The sequence below is a fragment of the Fundulus heteroclitus genome, chromosome 18, assembly GCF_011125445.2.
Source record: "Fundulus heteroclitus isolate FHET01 chromosome 18, MU-UCD_Fhet_4.1, whole genome shotgun sequence".
Classification (NCBI taxonomy): Eukaryota; Metazoa; Chordata; class Actinopteri; order Cyprinodontiformes; family Fundulidae; genus Fundulus; species Fundulus heteroclitus.
In genome coordinates this window covers 19,366,215-19,388,389 of record NC_046378.1, presented here as the reverse complement: position 1 = coordinate 19,388,389, position 22,175 = coordinate 19,366,215, and the positions used below count along the sequence as shown (strand labels likewise).

Sequence of the window (22,175 nt, the reverse complement as noted above, 5' to 3'; positions counted from 1 at the left end):
CCCGTTTTGGTTTGGTCTCGAACGGTTGAGGCGGGAGTGACACAAGATGGATTCTTGTATGTTTGTGAATACACAAATACTGCGAGAATTCAGCTTGAAGGCAAGGTTAATGAAGTTAAGCTATCTGCACACACAGCCAGCGCGTGCTGCCAGCTGATTGACAGATCAAGCTTTTCAAATTCTGCAAGTGACCAATTTAAAAGCAGCATTTTCATGATGAGATTTATAGGTGGTTCTTCTGTTTTTTTCCTTGTCATTGCTTAAGGTGTTTTTTTTTTTTTTGTGAAATGTTTAAAAAAAATTCCTGCTAGGTGAAACTGTCTCCTTTGTAGAGAAAAGTATTTAGTATTGGTTGAACTGGCTAATCATAAGTGTGCAGCAACAGATGTGTGTTACAGGATGCTCTACAAAAATGTGAACAAAACTCTAGTTGCTCCCACATTTTCTTATTAAAATAAACAAATGTTAAGCCATAGAAATGGTCCAAAATCTACTTTTTTCACGGTTTTGAAACCACAACGTTTTGAAACTTTGGCAAACTGGTAATTTGTAAAAACCTAAACTAAACTACAATTAAAATAGATATGTTTTTTTAACAAAATTACTCCCATTCAGTGTTGTAGCTAAACTGAATGGATTTATTAACAATTGTCCACCAATGTGGGTAATCTAGATTCACCACAGGCCGAGCTCACACAAAAGCAAATAACTTATTGGTCTTGATACATCTATCCACCATGGGAGCAGGAACTTGTATTGCCGAAGCTGTAAAGAATATGACTTCTTGGGTCACTAGCTATGCAGTTCATACTTCCTGTTTCAAAAATCCATACAATTTGTAGTAAAAGTGCAGCTAATGTTTGTCTCTATTCTTATTTGTTGTATTTTACTCTGTTTTTGCCAGCTGCCATCCTCGATGATCCTATGGAGTGCAGCAGGGGAGAGCGTTTAGCCATTACACTGGCCAAAAATAACATCAACAGGAGCAGCAACCGTTCCACCACGGGCAAGCTGGAGGTGGACATCTTTGAATTACTAAGAGACAGTGAATATGAGATGGGGGAGACAAGTAAGTGACTTACAAAAGCCCTTATAAGGGAAATCATTTCAGTAATGATAAAAGCATGTGTCTTCATTCATGATTTTTTTGTAGTCTTGCTTGTTAATACAGTGTTGTGAAATATTTTTTGTGCCGCTAAGGATTTCTTTTTTTTTTTTTTTCTGTTTTATCACACCTAAATGTTTGTTATTCTTAAACAAAATGTTTATGTCAGACAAGAATAACATCAGTAACAAGGCAAGGCAAATTTATTTGTAAGGTACATTTCATTAAAAAGACAAATCTAAGTGCTGTACATGACCACAACATAAGAAAAGAAAACATTACAGGAGAAAGCACATCGCAGTGGAAAAGTAGCAGCAGGTCAAAGTATAAGAAAAGTGTGACTACAAAATTCTACATTAACATTCAAAGGCAACTCTAAACAAATATGTTTTTAACCTTGATTTAAATAAACTCAGGGTTTCAGCAGTTTTGAAGTCTTCTGGGTCTCCATGTTTGGTTCTGGGTGTGCAATTACAAAAATTAGTTTTCAAACACTGTTTAGACCAGCCTGGCCCTGTGTGAAAAAGTAATAGCCACCTTAACCAAATAACTTGTTGTGCCTACCTCGCAATAACCGGCAATACATCTTTCACATGTAAATGAGTCTTGCCCCACTTTTCTTTGCAGGTTTTCTATTTTTTATTTATTTATCCACATTGAAGGGTTTTCAAGCGACAATGGCCTGCATCACAAAATGATTTGAATTAGGACTTTGACAAGGCAACTCCACAACCTTTATTTAGTTTTTCTTTGAACGCATTCAAAAGTGAAATTGCTGGTGTGGACTCATCCTGCTGCATAATACAAATACATTTGAGCTAAAAGCACTAAATTGGTAGTTGAATGTTCTTCAGGATTTTCAGCTAGAGAGCAAAATGTATGGATTTCAAAAAATTAAGTTCAGTTGTCCAACACACAATCGCACTACCACTGCTAACTGCTGTTAGTTTATTGCCATAAATTCTAAATATTGTTCTGTGTTTTTTTGTGAGCTGCCAGGTGAGTAATTGATGCACTCCTAGAGTAACTTTGGGAGGCAAGGTTCATCACTGTTCTCTCCATTTGTACATAATGGCTGTCACTGTGGTTCCCTCAAATCTCAAAGCTTAAAAATTAGCTTTCTAACCCTTTCCAGGCTGATAGATGTCAATGACCACTTCTCATCTGTTTTTGTATAATACAGTATTTGTATATACTCAGATAATTTGTGTCTGATATTAAAATTTGTTTAATGATGTGAGATATTTAACAATGAAAAACAGGGAAACGGAAATCTGTATATTTTCCACAGCACTGTATGTGCGTGTTATGTGTGGTCAAGCCTGAGAAAAGGAACAGAGAAGGATTAGTGGGAAGCATTCCAAGGTTCAGTCAACAACTCCTTCAACATTAAAACTAAAAACTATAACTGGCAATACTTAAAAATGGCTTTGACATCTTTTTATTACCCACTTTATGTTCTTTTACACAATAAAGGTAAATTGAGGAGACTTTATTTGGAACAAAATTGTAGAAAATAATATTGCTTGATGTGGCAGAAACTTAAAGACAGTCTTTTATGTTCATTAGGCAAACATTTGTTTTCTGATATTGGAACTGGACAGTATTCTGCATGACATATTAAAACAATGTAATTTGTATAGAAGAAACAATACTGTATTATTTATGATTCCCAGCGGAAAAAAATACTCCTCGATAACATGCGAAAATAACAATAAACTCCAGTTGATGAGGTCTGCAAATCCAGTTAGATTGGAAATGTTACTTTTGTTGTTTGAACAATTTTTCCATAGTCAGCGACATGACGTCAATGAGAACTGCTGCGATTACATATCAAACCCTCCATACAAAATATGGTTGAAAGCAACTAACATTTATCAGAACAGTTGAACTACTACTACTAATTATATGCTGGAGCAGCCTGCTTTATCGTAGGTGAATTTTATTCTCAGAGAAATATTTGTGTTTTTATGGTTCTGACCGTAGAAAAGGATGTATTTATTGCCAAAAGACCGACTTTCTAAGTAAATGTGCATCAACACTTATTGCTTTAAATAACTCTAAATATTGTGTTAAAATAGTACGTCCTTATCAGCCATCTCTTTTACTTATGTACTATAAACCTGTTAAGCAAAATAATTAAATAAATAATAAAAATAATCTCTCTCCCTCTCTCTGAAACATTCACACTCAAACATGCACCCATACAAATAGTCCAAATGCTTCAAGGTTATACAAACACATATATTTCATTATCATATTTCATTAATGCAACCTTCCTGTCTACTATGAGGCAACCAGTGGGAAAAAAAAAAGTTACCCCCTTTTTTCTGTGGGGATCCAGCCATAATTTCTATTTTATTTTAAAATGTATTATATAAGCAATGCAATAATATTTGCTCAAGAGAAAGATGGAGATCTGGGAGACAGGAGAAATCTGCTCCTGTCCTTTTGTGTAAGTGTATGCACCATTGTTGATACAAAATTAGTTTAAAGTTTTTTCAGGATTTGAATTTCTCCTCTTACTTATTGCAACTGTTTTCAACATTAATATTGAGAAGTTATTTTGGAAATAAATTTCAAATTCTGAATTATTGTTCATTTCCACGTGGGGTGCATTTGTGCCCAGGTCCCCCATAATGGCTAGCACCGCTCCTGAGCTTACCTAGGCATTTGTACAGCAACAGGTTCCCTGTTGGAGTAGCTGTGATGGCAGCTGAGTCCGACATCCATTTTCTTGTGTAGTGAAGGACTGTTCAGAGTTATCATTCAACTCTGCTCAAGTTCAGGCCCTCTTTGAGCCTCTTGGAGCCAGGTAAACATCACAGCCAAGACCATTTCCTCCGCTTTTCTCTTTCATGCGAAGCGCTTACATCCACTTCATTGTGCAGCAAGCGTTGTGTGCCAAGGCAATGGGTTTTATTATCAGCCGATTTAAAAAAAAAAATAAAATCAACAAATAGGCTACAAGCTGTAAACTGTAGATGGGTTGACCGGGGGAAAGTTCCGGTAAGTACCACACCCTAGAAAAAAGTCCCGGTACGCTGAGGGGTAAAATTTTAAAGTGCTGGTACTGCGTACCACTGCGTACCAGTCCACTTAAAGCACTGGATACAACGCTGATTAAATAAAATCAAACAATACGGATGCCATCTCGCGATGTCCTTTTTGTTGAGCATTGCTGTGTAGGCACATATTAGAAAACAGCACGTCCATATGGAATAGTTAAAATGGAACAACAGGAATGATTAAAGAAAAAACACAGTAGGGGGTGGAGTGAGCAGTACAGATATTTTTAACATTTTTGCCATGAAAATTCTTCTGAAAAAGAGAGGCCGTTAACATTTACCAAAGGACTTTATATAGTTTTTTTTCTCCGTGTAATAACAGATAATAAAATAGGAAAATAGGTGCCTCACACCTCAAGATTTATTGTTTGACCTTTTTGAATTTTTATTGAAAACACTCCAAAATCAATTCAGCACAGTATGTGTATTCAGCAAACGACTAATTTTCTAAACAAACAGCTGTGGCAAAAAAAGCAGAGAGATTGATTTTCAGCATGATACAGTCGAAGAAACACAAAAGATTCAATGGTGCTGCTTATTCCATTGAAACACAGACCCACTTACCAGAGCAACAGGACACCTTGATGTTTTCTATGTCTGAATAAAGACAAACGAGCCTAAATGTTCATGTTTTTCTGTGCATATTTGTTTGTGTGTGCAGCCTACATATTGTTCAAACCTTTTTGTGTGTGAGTGGGATTAGGGCCAGGAATTGGTTTAGTGATGGATCAGCGGCCAACAGTTACTGTAGATGGAAATATCCAGGAAGAGCCACCGCATGCATTTGCTTCATCACACACACACACACACACACACACACACACACACACGCAAACAGATACACTTAGGAATACTACTGTCTGATATCTATTTTTCCACATTTAGGTTAAATTAAAGTCTTATTCAAGGTATCAAAATACAATCATAAAAAATGCACAGCAACTTCAGTTTGGGACTAAATATGTTACGATAAATGACCTACAATCAGTGATGATATATCTCCTTAGGCTCTTCTGCTTCAATAATGTAAATAAACTTTATATTACCAAATCGTATTTGCTTGTCTCCCTTCTCACAAATGCATTCTAGGGTGACAACCCATTTTAAATCTATAACATCTAATTTGACGTCTGTCTCCCTTTACAGCATCAACACATCAGATTCTTCTGAGAAGCTTTATCACAAGGTTTAGTTGATGGCAGTTTTTTTTTTTTTGTTTACATTCTTCCAAAAGTATATATGTGAGGTCTGACACCGGTACATGGCTGGCTCAAACACAGGAACATTTATAAAAATTTCATTATCGTAAAAAAGTTCCATATTTTTTGTCACTCATTTCAGAAAGGCAAACTCATATACAGCACACATGGAGTTAGAGTTTTGAAGCTTTTTTTCTTGTAGTTGTGGTGATTATAATTACAGATAATGAAGACCCAAAATTAAGTGTCTCACAAAAATAGAATATTACCAAAAATGTATTATAATTAATACTTTTAAAGGGAATGTCACACTTCTGAAAGGTATGTTCATGTCTACGCACTCAATAACTGGTTGGTGCTCCTTTTGCATGAATAAGTGCGTCAATGTGACATGGCTGAGAGGCAGTCATCCTATGGCACTGCTGAGATGTAATGGAAGCCCATATTGCTTTAATAGCGATCAGGTCATCTGCTTCAGTTCATCTACATTGTTGGGTTTTGTGTCTCTTATATTCCTATTGACCTGGACTCTATAGGTTCTCTATGGGGTTCAGGTCTGGCATATTTGCTAGCTAAGCAGACATGGTAACACCAATGGCTTTGAAACAGCTTTTGGTACTTTGGCAGTGTGTGCCCTAACCCTACCCCAAGTACTGCTGGAAAATTAAATCAGCATCTCCATAAAGCTTGTCAGCAGTAGAAAGCATAAAGTGCTCTGAGGTTTCCTGATAGGTGGCTGCATTGACTTTGGACTTAAGAAAACATAGTGGACCAACACCAGAAGATGACATGCCATCCCATAGCATGGCTGACTGGGAAAACATCCCCAAGTTCTTGAATATATTTTGCTTAACAGTTCTATCCAGGCTGTGGTTTTTGCTGTTGTTGGCACACCATTACCGAACACACTTTTTCCTTCTACTCAATTTTTTAGAAATATGCTTGGTTTGATGATTCTAGCTCCTTAGGATCACCCACAAACCCAGCCAGCTTGCCGCATGCAATGAAGGCTTTCGCTGAAGGCTCAAACCGATAGCTTCTGGATATTTGTCTTGCTGCGTTTAACATTTCCACTTGGTGAGCCGCTTCTTGTGCTGACTTTGGACCCCTTTTTTCACCCACAACCTGGAGTTCTAGAGTCAATGAGAAATCATACTGATCGTGGATAATGGCTTCTCCAACTTGCTCTTTGGCTTTCTTCGCTGCTTGGATCCATTTTATGTGCAAGTCCTTCAGTCTGTTCTATAATTATTTTGGACTTTCACTGGGGCTCACAGAACCAATGTCAGTAGACCTCTCTATCAATATTATATATTGCAAAAATAGCTTCCTTGGCTTTGTTGTATTACCCAGGGTCTTCTGCTGCTCTGGCCACATAGGCTGCTTGTGCTCTTCTTGACAGGTACGGGATCAGCTTCACCAGCCACTCATACATTATCAGGTACTGCTCCATTGCACCATGCTCCTCCAGTTTGGGCACCACTGCTTTTCTCCAGGCCTTTCCAACTTGGTCTTTCTAAACAGTGGGCTGGGACACTGCTGGGGCAGACGCTCTGTTCTTTGTTGCTGCTTCAAATTATTGCTAAGATTATTCATTTGGATTTGCACCTGGCGCTACCTTTTATCTTTCCTTAATGCTTGCTTCATGCTTGCTCAGTATGAGGGATTGCTGCAAAGCCATGGACAATGCAGACGACTCTCCCTGTAGCTCTACGCTTCTCCAGGAGTGAATGCTGCTTGTCGAGACTTTGAAGCACTCAACTGGTTCCCTTATATAGGAAATGTTTGACCAATCTGTATAATATGATTGATTTAGACTTTGTAAAGTGCCTTGAGATGACATGTTTCATGAATTGGTGCTATATAAACAAACTTGAATTAAACTGAATTGAACTTAATGTTTCTTTCTTCCACCGTTCACTCAGGTCACGCTTAATGTGTAGACACTGTTCTAACAAGCAATTAATAGAATTCAAATCTGGGGTTACTGGGTGCAGCTGTTCCTTCCTAGGCTTTAGGATCAGGGGCAATCCTTCTGCTGCTCCCTCCTATAAACAGTGCCCTGGCACAACCATCTATTTTGCTTCAACTTGTGCTTTTGAACTGATGTTGTTTACTCTCAATACTGTTCACCTCCATTTACAAAGCACAGCACCTTAATTCTGACATCAAATTTAGAGGTGTGTTGTTGTTGAACCCTTGGAGAGGGCAAAAAGTAGCTGTCATAAGGAGGACAACATGATGAAAAATGGCAACAATAACCAGTTTTAGTTTCTAGCACCAGGGTCACAGCATCAGCAGTTTAGCCAGGAATGCAACTTTGAAGGAATGCACATTTTCAAAAATCACACATCACAATCCAACCCTCAATTAAACTACAATCTTGCTTGAATACATATAAACAATACCACTGATGAAATTAGGGGGTTTCCCCTGTGCATTTACAAATGGAGATGTACAGTTTTTTTAAGTTATTTTACATGAACATACAGTTAAACACCAACTAATACAGATTAGATAATACACAAAATAAATTGACTCGAATCAAACCAAAGCTTCAGACCACTTCAACTCTCATCTTTATCCCAATGGCCTTCCCCAATGAGGTGGATGATTGGGAATTACATCCAGTTTAAGTCATTAGGTTGTTATCAAGTGTGCACTCCATAAATCTTGCCTTCAGGAAGTTGTCTTCAAAGAGAGAGAGGTCAGTGGTCTTCAAAATTAAAACATGAACAAAAATAAAAAGAAAACTTCCTGTCACTTAATCTAAGTGATGGAGATGCTTTCTAGCATCCTCATATAGTTTTTCACATTGAGTATATTTATAGCATTTTTTATGAAAAAGAAGATAATGTATCACAATTATAGTCTGAAAGGAGAATCACGCAAGTTCCAGAGTTTTTGCAAACATCTGCTCCTTCTGGGACAAGTTGAAATGTCACCAGGGTTGTGCATGCACATAAGAGAAGTGGAAAAGCATCTGCCACTGTGACTGCACAGGTTTTGCGTTTGGAGGGGAACATTTTTAGCCAAAAGAGGGCCAACTGTGGGTACCTTTTCATTCCCAGGGCAGATCTCAGCTCTCTCCATTTGTTGAAAGCTGCCCCAAAATGTATTTTGAGGTGCACTTCTGGCTGGTTTTGTTGTGATCCATCTTCAAAAACAGTTACCTGTGTTCTCTCGCTAACGTGTCAATGGCGGCGGAGACTCAAGAAAGTAGTCAGGCGATCAAGAGCGCGCAGCGTGTTACACCATGTGCACGGCCAGAGAATACAACCCGAATCACTCTCTCGTGAACTGACTAATGGAGCCTATAGAAGCTGCTGTGATAAATATAGGAAAACAAATTTTATACATCAGGCAATTGTACGGAAATGTCTGGGAAATAAAAAAAAGTACCTTAAAACATGCTCTTTGCTTTTTTAAGAATACATAGTGATAAATGTGCAATCAACCAGTTGTGACTTATTATGAAAAAGATGAGGATACAACAAACAGTCATCGTAAACTTTCACAGACAAAACGTTTTCAGTACCGTCATTTTTCATTACATTTGTCTGTGTACGCGTGCGAGAGAGGGATTGGTTACATTCCACATACACCATAACTGTTGTTTCTCTGCCATTGCTTAGATGATGCTCCAAGTGAGCCGAATCGATGCCTAAAAGCTAAACTTTTTGCTCCTCTGTATTGATTAAACTATAAACTTTGTGAGCTGAATGTTGCAGCAACCTACTATTGACCTTGTTGCAACAAGCAGTTCTCATAGGGGCCAAAGCTCGGTCCTAACAATGCAAAACATCATTTCCAAGGTCCCACTGAGCATGAAGGTTATATCTTACACAATAAATACAAAAATTGTACATATCTCCAAATGGCATTCTTGTTGCTTTGGTTGTTGCTGTTTATTTGTAGTGTGGGTGACCTTACATTTAAGGTAAAATGGACCCCACAGATTATAGGACGTTCAAGAGGATAAAGACAATGGATGGATGTCAACGTATATTATAGAATAACATAACTAGCCATGACCCTAATAAATATTACACCAGCATTTTTTTCTGTGCGTAGATTGGTTGTAGATTTTAAAGCACCTGTCTTGAAGGAAAATTCTTTCATTCTGATATTAACGTTTAAATTATAGAAGTCAATCGTTTTTGCTTTTTAATTACAGATGTGTAAAACAAGTACAGGAGCCAGTCTGTGTGTTTAGTCATCATTTCAAAACAAATAGCTGTATGCTGGCTTGCTGCCAAAACAATCAGCTCCATATTTCAGCGAAGCCATGCAGACAGGTGCAAAATGCTTCTGTGTGCATGCAAAGTGAATTTGAGTGTACATATGTATGTTGTTGTTCTCGTGCAGTTGTTTGTCATACAGTAGATCCCATGGGTGACTAGAGGAACAATTATTAATGATTCGATTCTCTGCCTCCTCAACCCTGAAGAAGTTTACCCACTTTCACACACATGGCTGATAATTGCTTCTCTTTTGCCCCAGTAATCAGCGCAGAATTACCAGGTCGTGCACACACCTTGCACACACAAGCAGCTCTGTTCTGTGCCTTCCCCCAGCTCCACACCACAGTCAGCAGTGTTTTAATTATAAAGCAGGGATTATAAGCTGACAAGAAGCACCATTCTGTGTTCCAGTTTGGAGGATGAAAGCATGTGTACACAAGAGAGGAATAAAACTCATTTTCACTAAAATGTTTCTGTCAAAAGATATGTTTTCAACCCCAAAGGTAAAGCCTTTAAATCAGTCCTTGTAAATGTAGAATTCAGAGAACAAGACAAGATGTGTGCCACTTTTGGGGATATTATTCCATTCATGTGCAAATATTCATATACCAGATTTCAGCTTTTAAGCCTCCAGATATTGCTATTTCTGTCTCTCTGCCTTCCTCGGTGTCTGTCACTCTGTTCATCTGTGTCTCTTCCCGTTTCTTTATTTTCTGTCTCCATATGCAAGCAAATATCATATTAATATCAATCCATCCTATAAGATTAGGGGCATGCGGTTGTCCATATGCATTTAGCTGGAAATTCATTTGGACAAGTCTATCGCAGCCTGTTGATCCAGAGGTTGCGACACTTACCATAAACAGTGGTTTAAACATGGCCAAAAATCTTTATTAGTTACATTTCCTTGCTGCATTATTCTGAAATTCTTTCTTTGTGTGTCTCTGTTTCCTTTCAGTGTGTCAGATCATGTCTAAAGGGGTTGTAGCAGTCCTCGGTCCATCTGCCAGTCCAGCTTCCAACTCCATAATCAGCAATATATGTGGAGAGAAAGAGGTGAGTCCCTGCGCCCTACGGGCCTGTAGCCCTTGCTCACAGCTTGTCCGCAAATAAAAGAGCTTGGAAAAATAGAGTTGCTCATTAGCAGCTATGTGTTTTTCTTTTGTGGTAGACTGAGGGGGAATGAAATGCAAGCTGCTGGTAAAATGGTAAAACACTTAATGATATCATAAGTTTCCACTCTAGTCCTAGTTAAATCAAAGCACTGTTGGACGTTTTAGTTTTGATTTTTCTCTCATTAGCTTGGAGCGGTTTGGCTCCCAGAACATCGTGTGTATATTCAAACAAATAGAAGTCATGCTTTTTTTTCCCTGTTTGATGTTTGTTTACTCCAATAAATCAAATGTACTAAGTACAAAGTGGCTGTATGGAACCGTTAGCTGCAACATAAAAATAAAAAATAACGGGTATTTTAGTATGTTTGTAAGATATGGAAAATCATATTTTCTCATCTGAACAGAATCCAAATTTAAAATGAGTATATGTGTCATCTAAACGTGATGTATGTAAGTTGATTTAACATAAAGACTTTTTACTCTGACAAAGTCTTTTTCAAGTTTAAATCAAAAACAACTTTTAATAAAGTTCAAACTTTTTGAATTGAGAAAGCTTCCTGGAGAGGAAGCGAAACCTCTTCAACTACGAAAAACAAGTCCAGTTGTTTTGTTTTTTCCTTTTTTTGGAATGACCATGACCTGGTTGACTGAGAATCTTCACCAGCAATGAATGAGCTCATTAATGCCTGAGCTAATTGTCAGCATGTTTGTGATTTGCAATTTTGCAGTAAAACACAAAAGGTTTGTTGGATATTTGGTATTTGGCACCTACATTTTACATATCCATCTGCTTTATTTCCATTCTCTGTCCTACTCTACCCTTACCAGCTTTGAAAACTTTGTCTAATCTCATTGGAAAGGCAGCAAAAAAACTGTTTTGTCTAAGATTCTGCTTTCCAGTTCCTAATTCACATTTTCTTTCTATGTTGTTTTCTGTGTAAAATTAAGTCATTTATATTCATAGCTCTCCATTTTAACTTTTATGATGTGAGGTTTGTTTCAAAATGAAGATATTTATGGAAATATTGTAATAGTTAACACATTTAGCTCTGCTTCTGTTTTCTTCCTCTCCACAATCTGTGATATCATACAGAACATACATAATATTTTTCATAATACATTATATGACAATAGTTTTTTTTAATGAATATTCCAAGTTCTCAATAAAGCCATAATATGATTTCATTGCGAGATAGCAACATGAGTGACAAGTGACAACATGTGTAACAAAAAAAGTGTAAGAGATTTGATCCTGGGAGGTTAACAAAGCTGAACAATTTCTGCATTTGTTTTACATCTGCTGAATCACAAATTGCACAACATGCTCTCTGTTGCCAACATTATTTGCTTAATTCCCTTGTCTCACATATGAATTTAAGTAATGTCCCATACTTAATCTACAGGGTTCAATCTGACGTTGGACCACCCTTTGCAGCTACAGCAGCTTCAACTCTCCTCGGATGGCTTTCCACAAGGTTTAGGAATGTGTTTATGGATTTTTGACCATGTTTCCAGAAGCGTATGGAAACCCATTCTACAAAGCTCTTTACGGACTGTTCTTGTGCTAATCTGAAGGCAACATGAATTTTGGATGTCTGTAGCGATTAACTCTGCAGAAAGTTTGTGACATGTGTGCATTATGCGCCTCAGGATCCGTTGCCCCCGCTCCGTCAGTTTATATGTTTACCACATTGTGGTTGAGTTGCTGTCGTTCCCAATCACTTCCAATTTGTTATAGAATCACTGACAGTTAACTGTGGAATATTTAGGAGTGATGAAATTTCATGATTGGACTTGTTGCATGGGCGGCATCCTACCGCAGAACCACACTGGGATTCACTGAGCTCCTGAGAGTGGCCCATTCTTTGACAAATACTTGTAAATCCAGTCTGTAGGTCTGTGTGCTGGATTTTATACAACTGTTGTCATGGAAGTGATTGATTATTTGGATGGGTAAGAGAATACTTTAGTTGCAGATGCAAAACATACCCATTCAGTCCTGCAGTAAAGAGCAATTTGTACCTGTTTTTGCATCACTGACATTTATTTAGCAGTTGCCCCTAACAAAGCAGGTGCAAAAGGGATTTAAGATTTAGAAGTCATGATCTGAATTGGCACTCCTTAAAACTTCTCAAAACATTTGACTGCATAAAGGAGGAATCATGTTTGGGATGGCGTGTCTAATTCAATAAGCAATATGGATGTTTTAATGGACCTCTGCCAACAGTTTTACCCTTTTAACTGATTCCTTTTAAGAAAAAATTAGATGACTGAAGTTAAACTAAAGCAGCCCCGAGCAGGACAGAGATTCCTTAGTCTTCATTGATAAAGAGTTCATTTGAATTCTGTTAATTATCTGCATGGAAAACATTTGTTGTGCCATTCGCTCGGTTTTATGTTATTTAATGTTTAATAAGTAACCCTCGGTCTGTTAGATAGATGTTGTCTGATGAATATCAGCCCAAACAGCTGATATTAGGACAATAGTTGAAAGGGTGATTTGGGCACTGATCTTTGTTTAATAGCAAACTCTGCACACATGAATAATCAGGGACAACTTCTCTTCAACTTCAAGAATTTATTAACAGAAATAAATGAACATCCAGAGAACACTACTATAGAATGCTGTTTGTCTGAATTAACATTATATTTCAATCAACAAATCCTCTCTAGCTAGGCTAGAGAAACTTTACTAAACTACGGAAGGCTAATAGCGCTATGCTAGCGGACTTCTGCTCTAATTTAAAAAGACTTTTAAGCTCTATTTGGTCTTAATGAGTGGACTACACGATACAAACATTAATACCCCATCAGTGTGTAGAACCCTTATGGAAATAATGTTTGTTATAACCATAAAAAAACACTTAAACACATCAGCAAAGCTCTGTTTCAAGAATGCTAGCAGGCAGCTTACCCTGCTAGCTCTAGGTCTTAAACCTTAGTTAAACATTAAAACAAAACAGTAAAACACATTAGAAATAAACCATTTGACTTTACCTGCCCAACTCGGCCAAACCTCTGTTTTGTCTGGTTGTAGCGACGGGGCATCCAGTTGCAACAAATCACTCCAAGGTAAAGCTGGCTCAAAAGGGGGACACTCCTTGTGAACCCCGGCCTGGTGTGCGCTTTACACAGACTCCAATGGGCTGCGTTCAGTCTGACAAGCGTCTTGGACCTCTGCACGGCCGTCCTGGCATGGCTGTGTTTGTTGTCTGGAAGGCCTACACAGTTTGAAGGCCGACTTCCGATCAGTTTTCCTCTTAGCACGGCATAGCAGGAGACCGCTACGCGTTGTCTCTACTCAGCTTTCCTACAACATCTGAGCAATATGTTGTCCCTGCCCCTTTTCCGATGTTGGAAAAGGGCAGGGATGCACTTAGCTTCGATTCTGCCTGCATATGTGGCGGTTCTCTGAACTCCACTTAGATTCTCCGTTGACAGAGATGAGAGGCTCCCCTGTGCTGCTTAAAGCAGCGGGCGAGAAGAGACCAATTGCAGCTTGGCTAGGGGCTTTATACAGTGGCCCCTTGCTGTGGAATTTAGTCCCCTGATGCCTGTAAAAGTCTCACATTTCAGTGGCTTTAAACTTACGGTCTGATTCTATCCCACATGACTGATTGCACAACGCCTTCTTTGTTTGAATATTTCAAAGTTGTACAATTTATTTTAATTTACAGTTTTAAACAACAGCATGAGGTTACAAAGCTGTTTAGACAACCTGTTTGATTAGAGAAAATAAACATGTACTCTACATATGTGCATGACATATCACATAAATGCAGATCAGCTGCACCAGCCCAAAAAGACTATCTGCTTGTTTGTGCTATTTCAGAGAATTTGAAGAATTCACAAAAAACTTGTTCAAACCCTTTTACACAAATAACTTGAACTTAACCATCTCACATTTTTTCAGTAACCACATAACCTTCAAATGAAGGAAAAGTTACGAGATGTAGAATATATTAAACTTTTTTTTCCGGGTTGCAGCTTTACTTCCTACGAACTGCCATGCCTGCACATCCATTTCAGTACCGCCCTCACTGCTGTTGTGCTCTTCCTATTGAGACCGTCTTGTATAACTTGAGATAAACTTTGAGTTTTGATTGATATTGTTTAATTATTATGGACAGCACATGCTAATTCCTGTTTTGATTGTTCCTACGTTTACAAAGTTTAAAATGTTTGGTGTGAAATCTAAATAGTACACTCATTTCATAGTAAATTGACAAGATAAATAGTCAAACTGCCTTATAATGACTAACAAGGATGAAATTCAGTACGAAAGGATGTACTTATTTATTTGAAGACCCATTTGTCCTTTAGTAATGAAGTTAGCCTTACACAGAGAAAAGTATACGCTGGTGCTAACCTAGGCTTATTTTGTTTTGAAATGACCCACATCTATTACTAAACTCTGTTTGACAGAAATTAACACATACGGATGCATATCCATATCAGAGCTGCAGTCTGTGGTTTATGTACTGATTTGGGTCCACACCTGATGATATTGGACAAAGATTTTTAAAAAGACACAAGTCCTAAACCTTGAATTAAAGTCAAGTCTCAAGCCACTTAAGAGCTCAAGTCAAAGCCAAGTTTGAACTATTTTGTGTGTGTGTGACGTGACTCTATGTATGAAATTCAAGTCACCATGCTTAGGTTTTATAAATATAACCTATATGAAGATATGAGATAAAGTATACAGGGCATATGTTGTCAACACAGATGTCCTTGTTGTTCTGCATAACTGATCCCAACATGACTGCAGTAGTAAAACGCTGCTTAATGCCATCTTATTCTCTACAGCATTTTCTTCTAAAATAAAGCTTAATGAGACATCAGCCTGCTATAGTGGGACACAGACCAGGACTCACTGTTGCTCAAACCTCTGGTGGCTCTGAGCGAGGGGACTAGATGCTTTGAAATACTGACTGCCATATTACCACTGCATAAATTTTAAGGTTGCCATCATAAGAGAGAAATCCAGCAAAAAGGAGGAGTTAATATGAGCCCTGAAGGTTTAGTTTCCCCCACACGTTCTTAAATTTCATCCTATCTGTTCTTATTGTGAACGGAAGGGGTAATCATTAGGATTAACATAATACAGGGAAGCTCAGCCAATCATGTGCTTTTGTCGGGGAAAGTGACAGGATTATAAGATTTGCTGTTGTCGTAGTAAATTAATCTTTGTATTTTCCGTGTATAACATGACATTAAGCAGTGATTTTCAGCAGCGCTGATACCAGAGCTGTACTCAGCTGTACTTAGGTTAACATAAAATATATATTATTCTTACTTCAGTGACAGGAACAGTCTGTAGCTTGTTACCATAAGTACGTTGACAGCTTCATAGAAGCACGTTGCTGAGTTTATGATGGACCAGGTGGGTGTCTGTCTCTACCTGTTCAGTAAATGTAATATTATGCCTTATCCTTATGTCTCTCTTCGCAACACTAACAGAACTTTTATAGAGCGGAGCAATACTTGAGTTTGAGGACTACAGTTCGGTTTAAATCCCAGTCCCTGTTCTTGTGTTGTTGGTATTTATTTCTAATCCCTGCTTTGTTCAACCATGCATTAAGACAGTTTCAATAACACTTGCATTATTTGAAATTTAAATCAGATCAGTGTAACAGAAAGAGTAGTGCCTTCTCTTTTTATTAAAGAGAGAAACAGTCTCAATTTTAGATTGATGGTGGCTTAAACAATGTTCTTTCACAGTACCTCAACAATGGATTATGTGTTGCACCTTCGAAAGGTTGTGAAGAATATTTTCAGGTGCTTTAATATATGATATTAATATATGATATTATATGATATATGTCACATTATACAATTTAAGAAAAAATAATATTACAAGAGTTTTATCTAAAGGTAACACATCTTTCAATGACTACTGCAGTCTTAAACTTTTTCAACCCCCTAAATGATTTTTTACAGGACTACACACTTGCAAATCAGTTGTCTTAAACTGATTGTTGCAATTAGTCAGGGCTTTATTGTTTGCATCAGATGTAAGACAAGTTTATTTTGTATAGCTCATTTCTGAAATTAATTTCAGTTAAAGCTGTAGTTGGTAATCCTGTTCAGGAACCCTTTTTATTTCACTGGGTAACATCCTCCTTCCATCCTGAAAGTAGTCAATACATTATATATTCAGATAAAGGAGGTCAAAAAATTGTTCTCTGCAGGAGCCCCAGACCTGTAAAAACTCTGACCAATCCCTGCCATTCAGTCCGAAGGGCAGGGACAATGCCACTGAAACTCTGTCCCTAGTTCTAGGGATATCACGTTATCTATTGGTTGTCCTACATGCCAATCATTCTGGTGCACTCATGTAACACCAGTGTTCGTATACTTTTCTTATTCATTTTTGTCTGCTGACTGTGCATGCGCACTTATAGTGTTTCTGTATCCAGTTAGCCTAGTGGTTAGTTTAGCGGTTAGCCATTCTTTGTATCACTGTATACCATTGAGTAGATGCATAAAAGAAATGAATGTGTGGTTGTGCCATGATTTTATTCAGTTGAATGAACACACAACTGAACTCATTATTTATGGACTAAAGTAGGAGTGATTTTTGGATTTTCTCCTCCTGGAGTGGAGTTCAGATGACACAGTCACAGCAGGGTTTGTTAACCTGTCGACTGTGGCAAATAAGGCAGAAGCATCATTACTGATTTTGTTGATGATCTCAGAGAAGAAAGATTCCCTTGCATTTTTCAGTTGTAAGTTATATCTGTAAAGTCGCTCTTTATAGATATCAGAATGGACCTGGAGTCAAGTGTTTTGCCACTTGCGTTAGTTAAGCTTTTCGACACTCCCTTTTTTCTCTTCTAACAACTAGAGCACTTTTCCACAGAGATTCTTCCTTCCCAGAAACAACCTTCACTTTAATTAGAGCGAGGCAGCCAGTGATGTCTGAAACTTTAGACTGAAAGTTTTCTTCTAGTTCATCTACTGAGTTGCAGGACCACGAGGAAGTAGGAGAGTAAGCTTGGTTAAAGGTTTCAGTGGCATCGTCCTTAAAGATGTTTTCTTGTGATGTCCCTTGGGCTAAATGAGTCATTGGAAATTATGCTTTCAAAGACCACAGAAAAGTGATCAGATAGAGCAACATCAGTTAACCTTAGGAATGTTTAGAACCTTAGTGATGATCAAGTCTAAAACATGTCCCTGTTTGTGTGTTGGTTGTTTAACATGGTGAGTCAAACCAAAATTGCTAATCGTGTCACACAGGTCTTTTGCACCTCTGTCTTCAGAGTTGTCAATGTGAATATTCAAGTCTCCCACAGTAATGAAACAGTTGTAATCAACACATATCACAGTTAGGGACTCATTAGATTTCAACTTTGGAGGCCTGTAAACATTCAAGAACATAGTTCATACCGGGCTCTTTATCTGGAGAACAAAGTATTCTGAAGAGTCAAATTTTGCCAGAAATACCTTTTTACACTTTAGTGAATCACTAAACAACATGGACACTACTCCACCTGTCCTTTGCTGTCTGCTCTCACACTGAAAATTGTAGTTTGGAGGTGTCAAATCAATCAGGAAAGGTGCCTTATTGAATTAAAGGAACAATAAGTAATAATGACACCTAGTGGTTCAAATCGGAACAACACATGCATAATACCTTTTATGGAGATCTGCCATTTCTGCCAAAACTCCACTGAATCTTTACGTCCACAGGATAGGTATATGATGTTGTATCCTCTTCTATTTCTTGTCTGCTTCACTTATTGGCGTCCATGTTTGGAGGCTGCTGCTCTTTTGCCAATATAAAATACCAAATGCTGCACTCTGTTTTGGGAACCCTGAGAACTTTCATATGATTGGCTCAGGAACCAGGCAGTAAACATGGACAACACTCTGACTGAAGTAGCTCCGGACCGTACCGCTAGGTTTGAAAGGAGAAGAGCCTGACTAAGACATTGTTGATGGAGAGGACAGATTGTTTACAGGGAATGTTACTTCCATCCCGGGTGAAAAATGAGAATGATTAAGGTTGATTTTACAGTAAATATTTTACTCATAGCTCCTTTAAAGTAACCATGTTTCTGTTAAGAACATCACGATTATGGTCAGTAATGAAGTCATTGATTAACAATGATTTTCTAGACAAATATCTAATGTTTAATAAAGCCAGTTTATATGACTTAGTGGTTGATATTGTCTCTGTAGCTGGTTGTACCAGATAATTCATGTATTTTAAGTATGATTGTTTATTCCTGTTTGTTATCCTTTTAGCTTTGTTCTTTCTGCCACATATCATCATAGATATTTACAGCTAACTCCCATCAGGGGCCCTGGCTTGTTCTAGAAATCATCACGTCTGATAAAGTTACCACTAGGGCTCAATGTATTTCACAGTGAAGGGATCTGAAGGTCCTGAACACAGACATGTCCATCATCGTTGATATATGGAGGAGATGGGTTAGGAGGCTGGGGGCTTTGTGGCTTTTGGAAGATGCTGGTTTAGTAGCAGAGCCTGGGCTATCAGGGTGATTGTGTGGAGAGGATGTCAGCTTTAAGCCAATCTTAACAAAACCCTTTAATGATTTGAGACATGATTTTAATTTGCTTCACAATTAAAAAAAGCTCATTCAAATTTGTAGGCATGTCATATAAATTAAATGGTGCGAACAATAATTTTTATTCCAGGCTGTGAAGCAATGAAATATGAAAAATGCAAAGGTGGATAAATACTTATTGAAGGCACTGTGTGCTGAAAAGAACACCCCGTCTACAGTGAAGCCTTCAAATAGGACAGTAATGCTGTGGGGCAGCTTACATTCCCCTGGTACTGAACACTTGCAGCATATAGAGGAAAAGAGGGATTCAGACTTTTGTTCAGAAGTCCTGACACTTGGTGTCACTGGACCTTCAAACGAGGAATGGTCCTTAGCTTATCTCAAAGCCAACCAAGGTTTTAGAGGAAGTCCTGGAAATGGCCATCATAGTAGCCTCACTTGAACTCTACTGAATATCTTTGATCATATTTGGTAAAAAAAAAAAAAAAAAGTTGGAGCTCTCAAACCTAAGATTATTAATGAACTGGAGGCCTTGCCCTTGAGGAGCTAAGATTTTTCAGAAACGCTGCCAGAAGCTGGTGTCTGCCTATGAATCACATTTGCAGAAGGTCATAACAGCAAAAGTATGCTCCACTAAGTACTAAAGATGCTTTTTTTTATGAAAGGCTGAATAATGCAGTATCATTGAAGGTGGTATTTTGTGTTTAATTTGGAGAAACCACTTGTCATATTAGTAGTGTTGAGCTATATAAGTTGTTCTTGTTTGATTTTGTTAATTACAAACAGCTTCTAGTCTCTGTATTTTGCCAGTAAACATATTTTTCTAGGAGGGCTTGAATAATCTTGATGCAAATGTTTCTAACTCTCTATAAAACAAAATACAGAATATGAATGAGGCCAAGATGCGTCAAAAGCAATCAAATCAAAAATTCAATCAGGGATACAAATAAATTTGTTTGCCTTAGTCTTGAAATTCATGTTAGCATCCATCTTGACTTTTTGATCATCAGTCATATTCTGGCTCAAACATATTAAGCTTAACCCCTTTTCAGCTGGAATGATCTCTCTGTCTTATCTTTGTATTTTTTTCCTCCCGTCTGAGTTATTTCCTCTGTGACAAAGTCCATCAGGACTAAATGCTTGACAATCAAGGTCGTTTGTCCAGTTTACAGTTTTTTAAAGCTAACAAATAACCTTGAAACTGAAACTCTTTAAGAAGTTTCTAACTTTTCTTGTTCAGTCAATTCTTGACAGAGGCCCTGACATTTGTGCAAGCTTGTTCTATTATGCTTTTGAAAACCTGTTATTTTTGCAATATGTTTCTATGGAAATCTATAATTATGGCTAAGTGTTATTTTATTATTGCACTTGTACAGTTTATTGGAAACCCACCTCTAGCTATTTGCTTTAAGTAAAAAATAAATCTTTAAACAAACGTTCTGGGGAAAACAAAATGTTACTCAAGCAGAATTGCATTAATTTCATGAGCAGAAAAATTTAGTTTTAATGAATTATTGCTGGATGTAAATAACCATGTAAATGTGTACTATTCTGTCAATTCAGCACCTTTCGTTTTGTATAATGCTGGGTTGTGTTGAGGAGCAGAAGTATGGGGTTGGAAGAAAAAAACAAACTTGGAGTACCGGCAATTTCCAGGACCAGAACCTAAAGAATGTGGGTCACTGCCTGCTTTTACTTGATCCTAAAGGACAACTTTGCCCCAAATAGTGTTTGCAAGAAAAAGGCCTTTGGTGCATTGACTTCCTTAAGTTTAACTTTTGAGTCCATTACACTTCCTCTCAACTTTGACTTTTTTCCCATTACTGAGCGCGTAGTATTCACATGTCAGACAGAGCAGTAAATGTTGGATACCACGGAGAAGGTGCTTTTGACACATGTGCAGTCTACTTTCACTCCTCCTTTGAAAAGTGGTGGACTGTAAAATGGCTTGCAGTATCAAAGCGTGAAATAGGTTGACATGACACATTTATCACCTCACAATACCATCAAGCGAGATTTAGTTTAAGAGATTAAAGGGTAGATCTGGAAGATCGTTCACTTTGAATCATGAGATAAAAAAATGGTTCAGATCTTCCTCGACATGTAATTTTCAGTACACAAAATAGTAGATTATCTTACCATAGACTGAAATTGCTTCCCTGGGAATACTTTGATTTGGTAACCTTGTCAATAACTGTAAATATTTTGCGGCTGTTTCTATATTTTCATTACTCTGAGGCTGATTTATTTTTGGTCTCAAACTCAAATCCTTGAGGGCCAAAGTCAGGTAACTTTGTCCCTTACCCTACAGTTCTAGATATATATTAGATATTTATTTAAAAAAAGTGCAAAAATCTTATTCCATTGGCAAATCATCTTATTTACCTGCTCAAATCAATGACAAATACACTCATTTTAAGAACATTTTACTTATTTTTAGTTCCGTTTTTGCAGTGTATATAATGTTTTAACTTTGGGGATTACCAGATTTTAGCAAGATGCTTGGTCCCACCCCTCCCTCACCCTCACACTTTGTGAACCAAACACATACCACAAAGTTAAACATTCAATTGGGATTTAGATTTCACTGCCATTTTTGTCACAAGGTGTGGTTTTTGGAGTATGACTCAAGTGCAGACAGGGACGTCGGATGAATGGAGTGAAGGTTCATAAAAAAAAAACTAATTAAAAAAAAAACAGTACTTGTCAGGTTTGTGTTTTCCATTACCGACCTGGTAGGTGTAGGTGGATGACAGAGTGGATCTGGAGAAGAGTTCTGGCCCACTGGGGGGACTCTGGTCACAGACTGTAAAGGAAGTGAAGAAACCAGGTGAGCACCAACAGCAAGCAGGAAGGCTAGATGTCTGAATTACGGATGGTGTGGAGATGGATGGCTGGAGGTAATGTGGC

The 22,175-nt window shown here is 37.8% G+C and overlaps 1 protein-coding gene across 2 annotated transcripts in view; it reads left to right on the top strand.

The window, feature by feature from the left end:
* grik4 (glutamate receptor, ionotropic, kainate 4) overlaps positions 1 to 22,175 on the top strand; it is a 510,201-nt gene that overhangs the window by 272,340 nt on the left and 215,686 nt on the right. For both annotated transcript variants that reach the window (XR_004933217.1, XM_036149710.1), the window contains exons 4-5: positions 905 to 1,069; positions 10,575 to 10,672. Coding sequence is in view for 1 of the 2 variants with exons in the window: in XM_036149710.1 (XP_036005603.1) it covers positions 905 to 1,069; positions 10,575 to 10,672 (263 nt within the window). In the remaining variant the exon portion in view is untranslated. The remainder of the gene's footprint in view (positions 1 to 904; positions 1,070 to 10,574; positions 10,673 to 22,175) is intronic.